This window comes from Gracilinanus agilis, chromosome 4 (genome assembly GCF_016433145.1).
Source record: "Gracilinanus agilis isolate LMUSP501 chromosome 4, AgileGrace, whole genome shotgun sequence".
Lineage (NCBI taxonomy): Eukaryota > Metazoa > Chordata > Mammalia > Didelphimorphia > Didelphidae > Gracilinanus > Gracilinanus agilis.
This window is the reverse complement of record NC_058133.1, coordinates 474,282,585-474,296,769: the sequence shown is the minus strand read 5'-3', so window position 1 is coordinate 474,296,769 and position 14,185 is coordinate 474,282,585. Positions and strand designations below refer to the sequence as shown.

At 53.6% G+C, this 14,185-nt stretch overlaps 1 protein-coding gene across 2 annotated transcripts in view; it reads left to right on the top strand.

The window, feature by feature from the left end:
- The window catches only part of ITGA10 (integrin subunit alpha 10), a 20,526-nt gene extending 10,503 nt beyond the window's left edge, over nt 1–10,023 (top strand). For both annotated transcript variants that reach the window (XM_044676078.1, XM_044676077.1), the window contains 19 exons: nt 434–582; nt 845–997; nt 1,099–1,299; nt 1,804–1,934; nt 2,091–2,257; nt 2,353–2,495; nt 2,629–2,742; nt 2,924–3,009; nt 3,889–4,030; nt 4,354–4,446; nt 4,954–5,030; nt 5,139–5,228; nt 5,568–5,652; nt 5,810–5,923; nt 6,883–6,963; nt 7,072–7,185; nt 8,851–8,946; nt 9,094–9,207; nt 9,616–10,023. In XM_044676078.1, the coding sequence (XP_044532013.1) occupies nt 434–582; nt 845–997; nt 1,099–1,299; nt 1,804–1,934; nt 2,091–2,257; nt 2,353–2,495; nt 2,629–2,742; nt 2,924–3,009; nt 3,889–4,030; nt 4,354–4,446; nt 4,954–5,030; nt 5,139–5,228; nt 5,568–5,652; nt 5,810–5,923; nt 6,883–6,963; nt 7,072–7,185; nt 8,851–8,946; nt 9,094–9,207; nt 9,616–9,678 (2,213 nt within the window). In that variant the 3' untranslated portion in view covers nt 9,679–10,023. The remainder of the gene's footprint in view (nt 1–433; nt 583–844; nt 998–1,098; nt 1,300–1,803; nt 1,935–2,090; nt 2,258–2,352; nt 2,496–2,628; nt 2,743–2,923; nt 3,010–3,888; nt 4,031–4,353; nt 4,447–4,953; nt 5,031–5,138; nt 5,229–5,567; nt 5,653–5,809; nt 5,924–6,882; nt 6,964–7,071; nt 7,186–8,850; nt 8,947–9,093; nt 9,208–9,615) is intronic.
- Nucleotides 10,024–14,185: the final 4,162 nt, after the last annotated feature.

The following is a 14,185-nucleotide window of genomic DNA, read 5'->3' as shown; positions in this document are numbered from 1 at the left end:
TTCCTTCCTTCCTTCCTTCCTTCCCCTTCCTTCCTTCCTTCCTTCCTTCCTTCCTTCCTTCCTTCCTTCCTTCCTTCCTTCCTTCCTTCCTTCCTTCCTTCCTTCCACATGACTAATATAGGAGTTTATTTTGTATGGCCTTCCATGATTTGTATTTGTAATGGGTTTTGTTTTTCTTCCCTTCTTAGCATGGTAGAAGGGGAGGAGAGGAAGGAAGAGAATTTGGAACTGAAAATAAAATTGAGTTTTAAGAGTATTAGGCAGATTACCTCATAGGATATACCTATTAGAGACCTCTCAATTTGCCTTTTGAATTCTCTCCCTAAATTATTAAAAATTGTGTGATCCTCTATAGATTCCCCAATGTCTCCTGCTCTATGATCTCTCTCTTGTCTTCCTTCTCTTTTCTTTACCCTCATCACCCCACTTCTAGGTTACTCAGTTTCCTCCCTGAGCCTCCTGGGTGGACGACGATTGTTTCTCTCAGGAGCCCCTCGTTTTAAACATCGTGGAAAAGTCATCGCTTTCCAGCTCAAGAAAGATGGGGCTATGAATGTTGCCCAGAGCCTTCAGGGGGAGCAGGTGTGGAAGTAGGGGGAGGCTGAGAGAGCCAGAAGAATGAGGAGTGTGAGGGAGGCACAAGAGTCACTTTACACTCAGTAGGGAACTCTGTGATGAAATCTACTGGGCATGAGGTCCGTCAAATTGGGAGGGAAGGTCTTCAGCCACAGGACTGAAGCCCTTTTGGGGATTGAGGGAAAACCTCATGTTCTCTCCCACTCCTGGGGTTTTACTGGGACACTCTTTTCTCTTGTGGTCACTGCTACACTTCCCCATATCCCAGATTGGCTCCTACTTTGGCAGTGAACTCTGCCCCCTGGACACAGATGGTGATGGGGTGACAGATGTTCTGCTTGTGGCTGCCCCTATGTACCTGGGACCTCAGAACCGAGAGACAGGACGAGTATACGTCTACCTAGTGGGCCAGGTAGGTAGGGTTAGGCCATACTGGAAATGCAGAGAATTAATTCTGCTCGTAGGGGGCAGAGAAGAGACATAACCAGGTGCTGGAACATTTAGGTCATCTTTTCCTCATAGCCTGTGCTGAGCTTCTGGAGAACGCTACAGCCAGAGCCACCCCAGGATTCCCGTTTTGGCTTTGCGATGGGTGCCCTGCCTGACCTAAACCAGGACGGCTTTGCAGATGTGGCTGTGGGAGCGCCCCTAGAAGATGGACACAGAGGAGCTCTATACCTCTATCATGGGACCCGGGGTGGCATCCGGCCCCGTCCTGTGCAGGTTAGGGGATCCAGAGGAACATTGTCATGAAGAGGTGGGGAGTGTGTTGCAGAAATACTCAAACCTGCACTGCTCAGGAACATTTGGGGATTGTTGAATCTAATCCTCTCATTTTATAAGTGAGGAAACTGAGGGGAAAGTGACTTGACCAAGGCCACACAGCTAGCTAAAGCCAGATTGAGGTCTAGAACTCTCATCTTCCAGACCCTCCATTCAGATCCCTGTAAGCACTGACTTTGTATCATTGCCGTGAGATTATCCGGCTCTACCTTCTCCAAACTGGGCACCGTGACCACAGGAGCTGGTGGAGGGTGAGGAGGGGGTGGGAATATTGGTGAGGCACAGGAGTGACCCTATGAAAGGTCTGGGGGATGCTCTCGGGACCCCCCCCCCATTCCTAGTAGTGCTTAATGGGAGGAAGGATGCTGGGCAGGGGGGGTGTTGTCCAAGAGGCGGCATCCTTGAATCCTTGCCCAGGTTCTTATCTCTGGTCCCCTCTCTCAGCGCATTTCAGCTGCCTCCATGTCTCAGCCACTCAGCTACTTTGGTCGAAGCGTGGATGGACGACTGGACCTCGATGGGGATGAGCTGGTGGACGTGGCCGTGGGGGCCCAGGGGGCCGCCGTGCTGCTCAGGTGTGGGGCCGCAGCTTTCTCTAGGGCAGAGGAGTCTTTCCCTTCACATTCAAAGGGGAAAGGAAGGCTGGGGCATCCAGGCATAGTCTCAGGGCTGGCGGGAAGCAGTCGCACACGCTTCTCACCTGCATCTCTGGGGTCTTCCCGCTGCACCAGCTCCCGGCCCATCATCCACCTGGCTCCATCCCTGACCGTGAGCCCTCCGGCGGTCAGCGTTGTCCAGCGGGATTGCCACCGACACGGCCAGGAGGCCGCCTGCCTGACCGCCGACCTCTGCTTCCGAGTGACCTCCCACACGCCCGGGCGCTGGACTCGCCGCTTCTGTGAGTGATCTCTGGCTCGAGGGTTTGTCCGGAGCCCCTTTGGTGTCCTCACCGCCCCTCTGGCCCTCACCCCGCTCTTCCTGACTCTTCTCTAGATATCCGAGTCTCTGCCTCGCTGGATGAGTGGACCACTGGGGCCCGGGCGGCATTCGATGGCTTTGGCCAGAGGCTGCCCACCCGGCGGCTGAGGGTCAGCGTGGGGAACGTCACCTGTCAGCAGCTGCACTTCCACGTGCTGGTGAGGAGCCGGCCGGAGGCTCGAGCCTTTGGGGGAACGTTTCAAAATGACTCCGACTGTAGGAGGCGGATGGGGAGGACAAGGTGGGAGGTCTGAGAGGAGACCCCCAACCCCCTTTTACCCTGACCCGCAGGATGCATCCGACTACCTCCGGCCAGTGGCCCTCACCGTCGCCTTCGAGCTGGATAACAGTACAAAGCCTGGGCCTGTGCTGGGCCAGGACTCGCCCACTTCCCTTCAAAAGCTGGTGAGCCACCCCCAACGCCTCCCAGCCCGGACCCTGAGGCTCTTCCGCCTGCCCCAGCGCCCCCCTTGGGGGGCAGGGACGAGGGAGGGCTTGAAGCCCCTGACCTGGGCCACCCAGCCTCTCCTTCCCCCCATTCTCCAAGGCCTCCAGCCTTTTCTCTGTTCTGCTCCCCTCTCCCCAGGTCCCCTTCTCCAAGGACTGCGGCCCTGATAATGAATGCAATACTGACCTGGTCCTCCAGGTGGACATGGACATCAGGGGCTCCAGGTGTGAGATAAGCAAAAGGAGCCACAGGAAGGGGATAAAGTGGGGTAGAGTGGAGCTGGGGGAGGGGGAGAGCCAATCAACAAACACTTAATTATAGTCATGGGCATTATATGGCACTTTAGATTCCCAAGGTGGAGGTGGAGGGAGGCATCTGGGTGGCTCCATGGATGGAGAGCCAGGCCTGGAGGCAGGAGTGTCCTGGGTTCTGATCTGGCCTCAGACACTTCCTAGCTGGGTGACCCTGGGTGAGTCACTTTACCCCCATTGCCCAGCCCTTACTACTCTTCTGTCTTAGAACCAATACACAGTAGTGATTCTAAGACAGAAAGTAAAGGTTTAAAAGAGAAAGATTTCCAACATGTGTTCTTTTTCTTTATAGTGTATAATATGTAATATAGTGTGTAGTATGTGTAGGAGGGTGTGTGTGTGTGTGTGTGTGTGTGTGTGTGTATATTTCTCCTCACAATCTGGAGAGGTAGGTACTTTGATTATCCCCCTTTTACAGAGGAGGAAACTGAGGCTAGGCAAAATAAGAGGACTTGTCCAGGGTCTCACAGCATTCCGGTGCCTGAAGGCAGGCTTCCTGACGCCGGGTCCAGCGCCCTATCGGGATGGAGGCCTCGTTCTAAAACGCCTCCTCTGGGCCAGGCTCTGGGCCAGGATCTGGAGAGTCAAAGACAGGAGCAGAGCAGAGCTTGCTCTTCCCAAAGATATGAGTGACGGTGGTGGTAGGGATGACTAGTAGCCAGTCGTTGCAGGAATTGTCAAGCCTTCTGAATTTCTCGGGGTGCCATTTCTTTGTCCGTAAAGGGAGATGGAATGAAGGGATCTGGTGGGGTTCTGTGGGCTCCTTCACTAGTTCTCCCCCTCTGCCTTCAGGAAAAAGCCATTTGTGGTTCGAGGTGGGCGGCAGAAGGTGCTCGTGTCAGCGGCTCTTGAGAACAGAAAGGAAAATGCCTACAACACTAACTTGAGCCTCAGTTTCTCCAAAAGCCTCCACCTGACGAGCCTCACACCTCAGGTGCTCTGGGATGGGGCTGAGGGGAGGAAGAAGCCCCAAAAGGAAAGGGGAAGACTGGGGACGTGGAAATTCCACTTGGCCCATCTAGCTGCCCTTCAGGAGGGCACCCCTGGCTATCCCCCTGGGGAACAAGAAGAGGAAATGGGTTGGGCGGAAGTAAGGAAAAATGAGCTTGTGCACTTTTGGGGTGCCCTGGATCCCTGGTATTTATGGGGTGGAGAAGGAAATGAGAGCCAGGGCACGAGTGGGGGGGAGAGTGATTTAAAGTTGAGATTTGCCTCTTTAACTGCAGTCTCCTTGACACCTGCATTCTCTGTCCCCAGAAGGACGCCGCTGTGAAGGTGGAGTGTACGGCGACGTCCTCCCATGCCCAGCTCTGTAGTGTGGGGCACCCCGTTTTCCAGGCTGGGGCCAAGGTAAGTCAGAGGGCTGAGAGGAGGCTCCTGGACTTGGGGGCAAGAGAAGGGAATGGATGGCCTTGGTAGCATCTTCTGCGTGCCAGGCAGAGAGCTCTGTGCCTGTAGATCTCTTATCTCATTTGATTCTGACAATAACCCGGTGAGGTGGGTGCTTTTGCTACCCCCATTTTACAGTGGAGGCACACAGAGTTGAAGTGACTTGCCCAGGATCTCCCACACACAGCTAGGAAGGGTCTCTCTCCCCCAGCCACGTAGCTGCCCCGAAAGAAAGGGTTCTTAAAGAAAGACAAAGATGATTCAGAGAAGGGCTTCACCAAGCTGCCAAAGAGATGGATGATGTCGAAAAAGCTCAGAACCCTCCATCACGGGGGATCTCCATGGCTTCGTGCCGCTTTAGACCACCTTCTGGACTTGGAAAGTGCAGGAATGAGGCGACAGTTAGCAGTAGGATGACCATTTGGCCCCGGACCATCGCTTGCATCCTTCCCCCCCCCTCCCCCCCAGGTGACCCTGGCCCTGGAGTTTGAATTCAGCTGCTCGGCTATCCTGGGCCAAGCCCTCGTGAGGCTGGCAGCGTCCAGGTGAGAGTCTGGGCCCCGGGGTGGGGGGGTCGCAATGCCGGAGCAGAATGAAGGAGGAGGGGGTCGAAGGAGGCGTTAGAGCCAGTGCTTGTCCCCTCGCCTCTGCAGCAACAGCCTGGAGTCCAACGAGACCTTGCAGGATAACGTGGCCCAGGCCGCTGCCTACCTCCACTACGAGCCGGAGCTCCTGGTCTCCAGGTATGGCCGCCCCCTGCCTGCCCCTCGGGCCCCCTGGCGTCCCCACTGTCTGGGCTCCTCCTTTTAGAAAACCTCCCCTAGTCTCCAAAGGGCACCCATTCAGAGCCGGTTTTGCCAGAGGTCCTGGGGGACGGCCACCAAGGGTTTGTCCCATTGCGCCCCCATCCGTCCTGCGCCCCCCGGTTTCTCTGAGTGTTACTCGGTTGTTCCCCATCTCTGTGTCCCTGTCTCGGCCTCCCATGATTCAGTGTCTCTGTGCTGACCATCTGCTCCCTATGTCTGTGTCCTGCTCGCCCCCTCGTGCTTCCTGATTTGCTCCCCGTGTCTGTGGCCCTGCAGTGAGTCCACGCTGCACCGATATGAGGTTCACCCATATGGGGTCCTCCCCGAGAGTCCTGGCCCTGAGTTCAAAACCACCCTCAGGGTGAGAGACAGGAGGGTACAAGGGAAGGGGGGTGGAGGCCTGGGCAGGGTGGGAGGGTCAGGAGGGGGGATTCTCTTTCCTGGTAAATCGTGGAGAGGGCTAGAGCAGCAGGCCCTCCCTCCTTCCCAGCCTCATCCTCTCCCATTTCCCCCACCAGGTACAGAACCTTGGCTGCTATTCCCTCCCCGGCCTCGTGGTTTCTGCCTTCTTTCCAGCCGTGGCCCATGGGGGTAGCTACTTCCTGTCCTTGTCCCAGATTATCACCCACAATGTGAGTTTGAGTCTGATGCATCTAGACTGCCTCTTCCTTGAATCCCGAGGCTTCTCTTGCCTCTATGATCCTTAGTTCCTGGGCACCCCGGCTTTGTCCTTAGTTCCTGGGTGCCCCCACTCCGTCCTTAGTTCCTGGGCACCCCGGCTTTGTCCTTAGTTCCTGGGTGCCCCCACTCCGTCCTTAGTTCCTGGGTGCCCCTGCTCTGTCCTTAGTTCCTGGGTGCCCCTGCTCTGTCCTTAGTTCCTGGGTGCCCCTGCATTGTCCTTAGTTCCTGGGTGCCCCAGCTTCGTCCTTAGTTCCTGGGTGCCCCTGTTCCGTCCTTAGTTCCTGGGTGCCCCCGCTCCGTCCTTAGTTCCTGGGNCTGTCCTTAGTTCCTGGGTGCCCCCGCTCCGTCCTTAGTTCCTGGGTGCCCCCGCTCTGTCCTTAGTTCCTGGGTGCCCCCGCTCTGTCCTTAGTTCCTGGGTGCCCCTGCTCTCCAGGATTTCTCTATCCAAGTAACAAACTCCAAGTCCTGCTGTCACCTGCGTGTCTGCTGAAGTTGACACTTAAACTTGTCAGGATAACGAGTGAGCTTTGAAGGAAATGGGTGACTGTAATGAGGGCATTGGGGGTTGCTCTGGAGCAGACTGAGAGCTTATCCCAGAGCCCTGTTAGGCTAAGGAGGCAGCTGGGAACAGTAGAAAGAGCTGGAGCCTCCTGTCCCCTTAGAGCCTTCCAGGAATCCCTTCCCCCTCTGTGGGCCTCAGTTTCTCCATCTGTAAAACAAGGGAGTTGGATTACATGGTTTCCATGCGAGGTCCCTTCCACCGCCAACTCGATGCTCCTGTGACCTACCTGGGAGATAACGAAAGGCTCCTCTGGGGGGACAACGGGGTGGCCTAAAATCCCGCACCAGGTCCTCTGCCAGCGTCCTGGTCTGAGTGACCCCTCTCCCTGTGCACCCCCACCTCTCCCAGGCCAGCTGCACGGTGCAGAACCTGACGGAGCCCTCGATGGCGCCGATGCACTCGGAGGACCTGCGGCAGGCCAGCCGGCTGGTATGAGCTCCCAGGGAGCCTGCGGGGGGGAGCCCTGAGGCCGGGCCTGGGCTGGAGGGAGGAGGAAGGAACGCTAGCCCGACGGGTGCTGACCCCTTTACCCCGCAGAACGGCAGTAACACCTGGTGCCAGGTGGTGCGGTGCCACCTCGGACGCCTGCCTCGGGGGTCCGAGATCTCCGTGCAGTTCCTGAGGCTCATCCACGACGAATTCTTCCGAAGGGTGAGCCCGTGCGCGCCGCCTTCCCTGTCCTGTCGCCCTTCTTACGCTGCTCCTTTTCCCCAGGACTGTTTTCTTGCCTCTTGCACGATTTCTCCCTTTTTATCGCTATCTTGCCTCGAAGCCGGGGTTCAAGCTTTGCCGTTAACAGCCACTGGCTGTCAGTTAACGCTTCGGTAGCAATAACTGGGCACGTGAGCCCCAGAGAAGAGGCCGCACTTCAGTGGCAAAAGGACGTTCCTCCCTGGGTCCCTCTGCGGCCCTCGGCCCACACCTTCCGATCTGGATCGCCTTCATTTCCCCATACATCCCTCCGGATCGCCCAGAGAGCCGTCCCTTTTATCAAAGAATGAAAAACGAAGAGCACCATCTCCACCCACGTCCCACCTCTCTTCATCTTCTTCAGGCCAGGCTCGGTCACGATCATTTTACACGGTTATCTGGGGAATCGCTGCTGTCTTCTGCTGCTTCCGCTTCCTCTGCCTGGCATCCGTTCTGTCTTCCACGCTGGCTTCTCTCTTCTCTTCATGGTCACCTTTCTTATAGGAAGTGAACGTTCCAAGGTGTCCGCCTGCCACAACTCGCTTAGCCGCATCCGCTTCTTTTCTGATTCTTTGCCGCCACAAAAGCGCCCTAACAAATAGGCTGGTAGACACGGGAGCTTCCTTCTTCATCTCCGGCCTCCGAGGACCGACCTTATTTCCAAACTGCCTTTTGGAATGGCAGCCCCATGTTGAGCCCTTACAATTCTAAGACAGGAGAGCAGCAAGGGCCAGGCCGTCGGGGTGCGTGACTTACCCAGGGCCACACGGCTGGGACGTGTCCGAAGCCAGATAGGAGCCCAAGTTCTCCAGCCTCCAGACCTGGCTCTGCCCACGGAGCCACCGGCGTGCCCCTCGTGCTTACCGTTCTAATAACAACAGTGGCCGACATTTACAGAGCACCTTCGGGTTTAGAATGCTTTTTAATTTCCCCTTGGATTCTCATCATCCCGAAGATAAATGCTAGACGCAGAGCTATCCCCATTTTCCAGAGGAGGAAACTCGAGTTCAGTGTTCAGAGTCGAGCAACGGGCAGGATTCCCACCCAAACCTCTCCATCCCAAGTCCAAAACCCCAGGCAGGCTGTTTAGTAGATAGGAAAACAGTCTATCGGCGGGTCTTGTCTGTCCCCAGGAGGTTCACAGTGTCTAGTTGGGAAGACAAAACTTTGGAACTTTAGGGGCTAAACTGGGCCATCTGGGCTCCGGGGACCACAGCAGTGCAGAGAGGAAGAGGGATGGATGGGAAGGTAGGACGTCCCAGAAGGCAGGCCTTAGATTTGGCCCCAAAGGTCAGTCTGTGGCAGGGAAGGCACTCTGGGTGGTCAGTGGGAACAGGAAGGGCATCCGGGAGAACCAGGAGCTCTGCCTGTATGAGGGCGAGGATATCATTTTTATATCAGGATTTGAGGCGAATCGGCCCAGCTGCCCCATGCCCCTTCCTCCTGCCCTTCTTGATTTCATTTCTCCTCTCCTCCCTCCTCCTCTTCATTCTGATATTGGGGGCTATGGTGGATCCGGGGCCTCTTGGCCAATCCTTGACCCCCAGGGAGCCCCAGGCCCCCGCCAGCTGGCACACCACAGGCCAGGATCCTCCTGAACATTTTTCCCACTTCCTGTCCCTACAGGCCAAGTTCAAATCGGTCACTGTGGTCAGCAGCTTTAAACTTGGGGTTGAGGAGGGCAGCGTCCTGCAGCTGACGGAGGCCGCCCAGGGGAGCGAGGTGGGTGCTCTGAAAACTGTACTGGGCATGGCCGAACCTTGCCCCGGGGAGCCAGCGGGACCCAGTCTGCCGGTTCCCCTGTTGTTGGATCTAGAGTATTGGGTGGGGAGGCCGGGCTGGGATTCAGAAATGATGCTCTTTCCCCAGAGCCTCTTGGAGATAATCCAGGCCCGCCACGTTCCTGTCTCATTATGGATCCTTGTTGGCAGTGTCCTAGGAGGGCTCTTGTTGTTGGCCCTCATTGTTTTCTGCCTCTGGAAGGTGAGGACTATTCCACAGAGATGGGAGGCGGGGAGGACCGTCCCTAAGCATGAAGGACATCACAGAACCACCTATTTAGAGCCCCAATGGGCCTCAGAGGCCATCTAGGCCAACTCCCTGACCTTAGCGGTGAGGAAACAGAGGCCCCCAAGTTAGGTGACTAGCCCAGGGTCACCCAGGTGGCAGAAACAGGATTTGAACTTGGATTCTTTGACTCTAGATTCAGCCCATTCTATAGTATGTTCCAGGGGCCCAGGGCTTAATAGACAGGGCAGGGATAGAGGGAAAGGGCTGGCAGGGGGGTGTATTTTGTATCATTCCCTCAAAAAAAGAAAGCATCATGCCCTGAGGCCATGGGGAAAGGAAGGCTTTGGGGGGTGTAAAGGCTCCTCATTTCTCTCCCTTTAGCTTGGATTCTTTGCCCGAAAGAAAGCACCTGAAGAAGATGGAAATGAGAAAGTGGATCAATGAGGCTGGCAGAAGGCCCACAAATGCCTCTTCTGTGGTGGTCCCTGAGACTTGAAGAGAGGCAGGGGGAACGGGCCCGGCTGGGACAAAAGGATGCCCCTGGGCCTCTCCTCCAAACTCCACAGCCCAGTCTGACTCCTGTGTCTTAGGGAGGCTTCTGTGAAGAAGTGAGGCCCAGCCTCAGCCAAGAATAACCCTGCCACAGGCCAGCCTCCCAGCCCATCTGACTCTCCCTGTGATCCTGCTCTGGGGCCTGCACCAAGGCCTTTGTTGGGCTGCACCATTCCCAGGAGGTTTCCTGGAGAGAAAAGGCTCATGACCATCCCTCTGGTCAAGCTGAGACCTCTCATGCGCACTCTGTGTCTGTCTCTGTCTCTGTCTCTCTCTCTCTGTCTCTCTGTGTCTCTGTCTCTTTCTCTCTGTGTCTCTCTGTCTCTGTCTCTGTCTCTCTCTGTGTCTGTCTGTCTGTCTCTCTCTCTGTTTCTGTCTGTCTGTCTGTCTGTCTGTCTCTGTCTCTCTCTCCTTCTTCTTCCCCGTTTGGAAGCGATAGAGCTTCGCCTCCTTCCAGTCTCCACCCCCTCGCCTCGGTGCCTTCCTACCCGACAGCCCACTGGAGGGAGCTGACGTGGGCTTCCCCAAGCAAAGTCAACATCTGCTGCTTTCCTGTGGAGTCTGGTGATTCAGAGAGCCGGGTGGGGAGAGTCAACAGGAAGAAAGGAGGGAGGGGAAAAGCCACAGGAGACATTCTGTGCGAGCCCGAGGAACAGAGGAGCCTTTAGATGGGCAGCTTGGCACCCCCTGAAACCCGAGCCAGCCGCCAGCCCCTCAGGTGCTGCCCCCCTGCCTGGCTCGCCTCCGTGCTTTCTGGGGGCCAGGAGCCTCCGCGTGGCTGCCTCTGGGATTGCCAGGCTGCTGTGTGGGAGGCCCAGCACCCACGTCACCTTCCTGCCTTGCTGCTTACAGGGCCATCGGGAATGGCTTCTTGGGACCCCATCCTGGAGGGCAGGGAGCACCCCTGGATGGAGTGAGCCCAGGGGTCTGAACCCCTAGGGAGAAGTAGAAGTGGGTGGAGTGAAGTCACTAGGAAACAAGCCCTCACTTGCTCTGGGCGTGTTGTTTGTGCAGCAGAGTTTTCTCCTTGGGAAAGGTTTCCAGGGCTCCCCAGCTACCTTGCCTCCAGTCCCCCAGCTGCGCCTTAGCAGGCCTCTTTGCTACAGGGAGCCTGCCAGCCACTTCCCCACCTCCACGAGGGATCCCCAAACTCATCTTTCATCCCCTGAATCCTCCTCGGAGTGGGATTCCTCCCAGGAACCCAGAACTCCAGAGACCTGCTAAATGGGTCTTAGTGCCAGCTCCACCTCCTTCAAACACTCCCACCCCATTTAGAGATTTAAGAGAAGGTAGAAGATGATCAGCAGCCACAGGATGTCCCAAAGGCTCTCCTTGAGGAGTGGGAGGGCTCCTGGGTGTCTGCCCTCCTGCTTCCTCTGACCATCCGTGGTGGCATCCGAGAGGACCATCCCCTTGGTCAATACTTCTGCTTCTCCAGCTGATCTGGGCTAACAGTCCATCTCGGTGTTTGGGCATCATTTGATTGAAGCAAATAAAATTGTGTTCAGTTCACATACTCTGGAATAATCTGTTGGAGGAGTGTGTGTGTGTGTGTGTGTGTGTGTGTGTGTGTGTGTGTGTGTGTGTGTGTAGAGGNTGTGTGTGTGTGTGTGTGTGTGTGTGTGTGTGTGTGTGTGTGTGTGTAGAGGTGAGAAGACATGGATTGGGGGGGGGGCCCAGATTGGGGCTATACCAAATGGACTCTGGCAGCCAAGTCTGTCACCTTTCCCTGCCCATCGAAACAGACTTCTCTTGAGGAGCCTTTCCCTTTGTTCCCAGATAACAGCTGATCTGATCCCTGGTTTGTGCTGGTGGCAGAAGGCCAGAAGGGATCTCTCTCCCAAGAGCCCCCTTCCATGTCTCCCTCTCCCATGTGATAGATGTGCATTTTTAGAGCAGCCTTCTGGAGACAAACCGTGGCCTTGGCTTCCTTATTCAACAATGGTTTAATGGAGAAGGACCTTCTTTCTGCAAGCACCAAACCAAAAAAAAGGGACGCTGAAGCTGAGACTTGGAGACCAGACAAGAAGGAGTTAGGGTTAGGAATTCATCATTGTTAGGAAATTTGCCACTCAGACCCAGGAATCCTAGCTCTTCTCTTGGGTGGTAAATGACCAACAAATGTTTGTTAAGCACCTGACATCTCCCAATCTCTGAGCCAAGTGCTGGGGATGAATGGGCAACAGTGAGATCATTCCTGCCCTCAAGGAACTTCTCATTCTTTCTGGAGAGACACGTGCGTGACACACACGAGGTGTCCTAAGCGTCTCAGCGTAAGCTTAAACCTACACAGCCTTTTGGAACAGCCTGTGTAAGCATATACAAAATAAATAGAAGATAATGAATTGGCGGGGAGCAGTTTCGTGAGCTGAGCCTTCAAGGAAGCTGAGGTTCTTGAGAGGTAGGTATGGAGAAGGTGCCCATTCCACACGTGGAGGTCCAGCCAGGGCAAAGACGTGGGGATGAGGAGTGGGTGTTAACTTATAAGAACAGGAAAAAGGCCAAACTTAGCTGTATCAGTGTCTGTGAAAGGAAATTTCCTGGCTTCCTTTAAGTCCTAACAAAAATCCCATATTCCATAAGAAATCTTTCCTAACCCCTCTTAATTCTAGGGCCGTCCCTCTTAATTATTTCCTATTTAACTTACATATAGCTTGCTCCATATAGATTTGCTTGTCTCCTCCATTAGATTATAATAAACTCCTGGGGGCAATTGGTGGCTCAGAAGATAGAGAGCCAGGCCCAGAGTCAGGAGGTCTTGGGTTCAAATTTGGTCTCAGAAACTTCCTAACCGGGTGACCCTGGGCAAGTCATGTAACCCCTATTATCTAGCCCCTTACTATTTTTCTGCTTTGGAACCATATTCTAAGACAGAAGGTAAGGGTTAAAAAAAAATTGTAAACTCCTCAATGGCAGGGACTATCTTTTGCCCTCTTTTCTGGCTATATTCAACTTTGTCAGTGACCTTCCTAAAATTTGGTGTCCAAAACCAAATCAGGTCACCCAGAACACAACTCTGGCTATGGTCTCAGCAGGGAATAGTCTAGCAATGTTATCGCTCTTTTGCACTAGACACTGCCTTTATCAATGCAAGCGATGATCATTTTAGCTTTGGGGGGGATGCTATGGCATGTTGTTGAGCTTGTAATGGATGGTCTAAAATTCTGGGTGGGAAGTCAGCTCCAGAGACACAAATATCTCTAAAGAGTGACATTCCAAGATCTGTGAGAACTGATGCAGAGTGAAACAGGGAGAACACCGTATACTATAACAGCAATAGCGGATGATAATTATCTGTGAAAACGTGGCTACTCTCAATAGTGCCCTGATCTGGGACGGTCCTGAAAGAATTATGATGGGGAGTGCTATCCACCTCCAGAGAAAGAACTGTTGGAATCATTTTTCACATCAGTGTAAGTGTATTCATGGTTTTATTTGGGGGTTTTGGTTCTGTATGAGAGTGCTCTTACAACAATGACCAATATGGAAGTGGGTTTTGCATGACAATTTAAAAAATGGGGAAAAAAGAATGACATTCCAAAGTCCCAAATGGAAATAATTCTGATAGTGGAAAATTGTTTAAAGAGATATATGTAGCTGTATAGGACCTCAATAACCAATGAATATTTTTTCTTAATTTGTTTTGGGAGTGTTGTACGTTTTAAAAAAGTTATCAATATCTTTTGTTGGTCAGCTTTAAAAAAATAACTGGACAAAAATGCTAGGAAAGCTGGTGATGACAGATAAGTAAATACAAAAGCATGATACGTTCATATAAGAATCATGTCAATCTGGCTAAAGGTTGGTGGGAAATGCTTAGCCCATAACATTGTGTTTTTTGCTTTAAACTACATTTGGAACCATTTTGGACGGATACTCTGTATTGTAATTATGGGAGGATGTGGACAAAAGTCCTGTAAGATGATCAGGTCCATGCAAGTTTTGATCTACACTGTTGGAGTAAAGTCAATGAGATCACCAATCTAGTTGAATATCTGAGCATTCAGAAGATAAAGAAACCTTAGGAAATACTGTTCTGGGTAGCTGAGACAAGATTAACAGAGAAAAGGAAAGAGGGCAACTGCTCCATTCTTAGAAATCATAAAATCAGAACTGGCCGTAAAAGTCATATAGTCCCACCCTTTTTTGTTCTGTAGAGGAGGAAACTGAGGCCCAGGATGATGAAATAATTTGCTTGGATTCACATCTATCAACTAGACAATGGTAGAACTAGAATTCTAACCCACATTCTCTGTTTCCAAATCCAGAGTTCTTTATGGAGGCCACTAGTTGCTTTAATGGATAGAACACCAGACCCGGAGTCAGGAAGACTAAGTTCAAATTTGACCATAGACACCCACTAGATGTGTGACCCTGGATAAGTCACTTAACTTCTGTT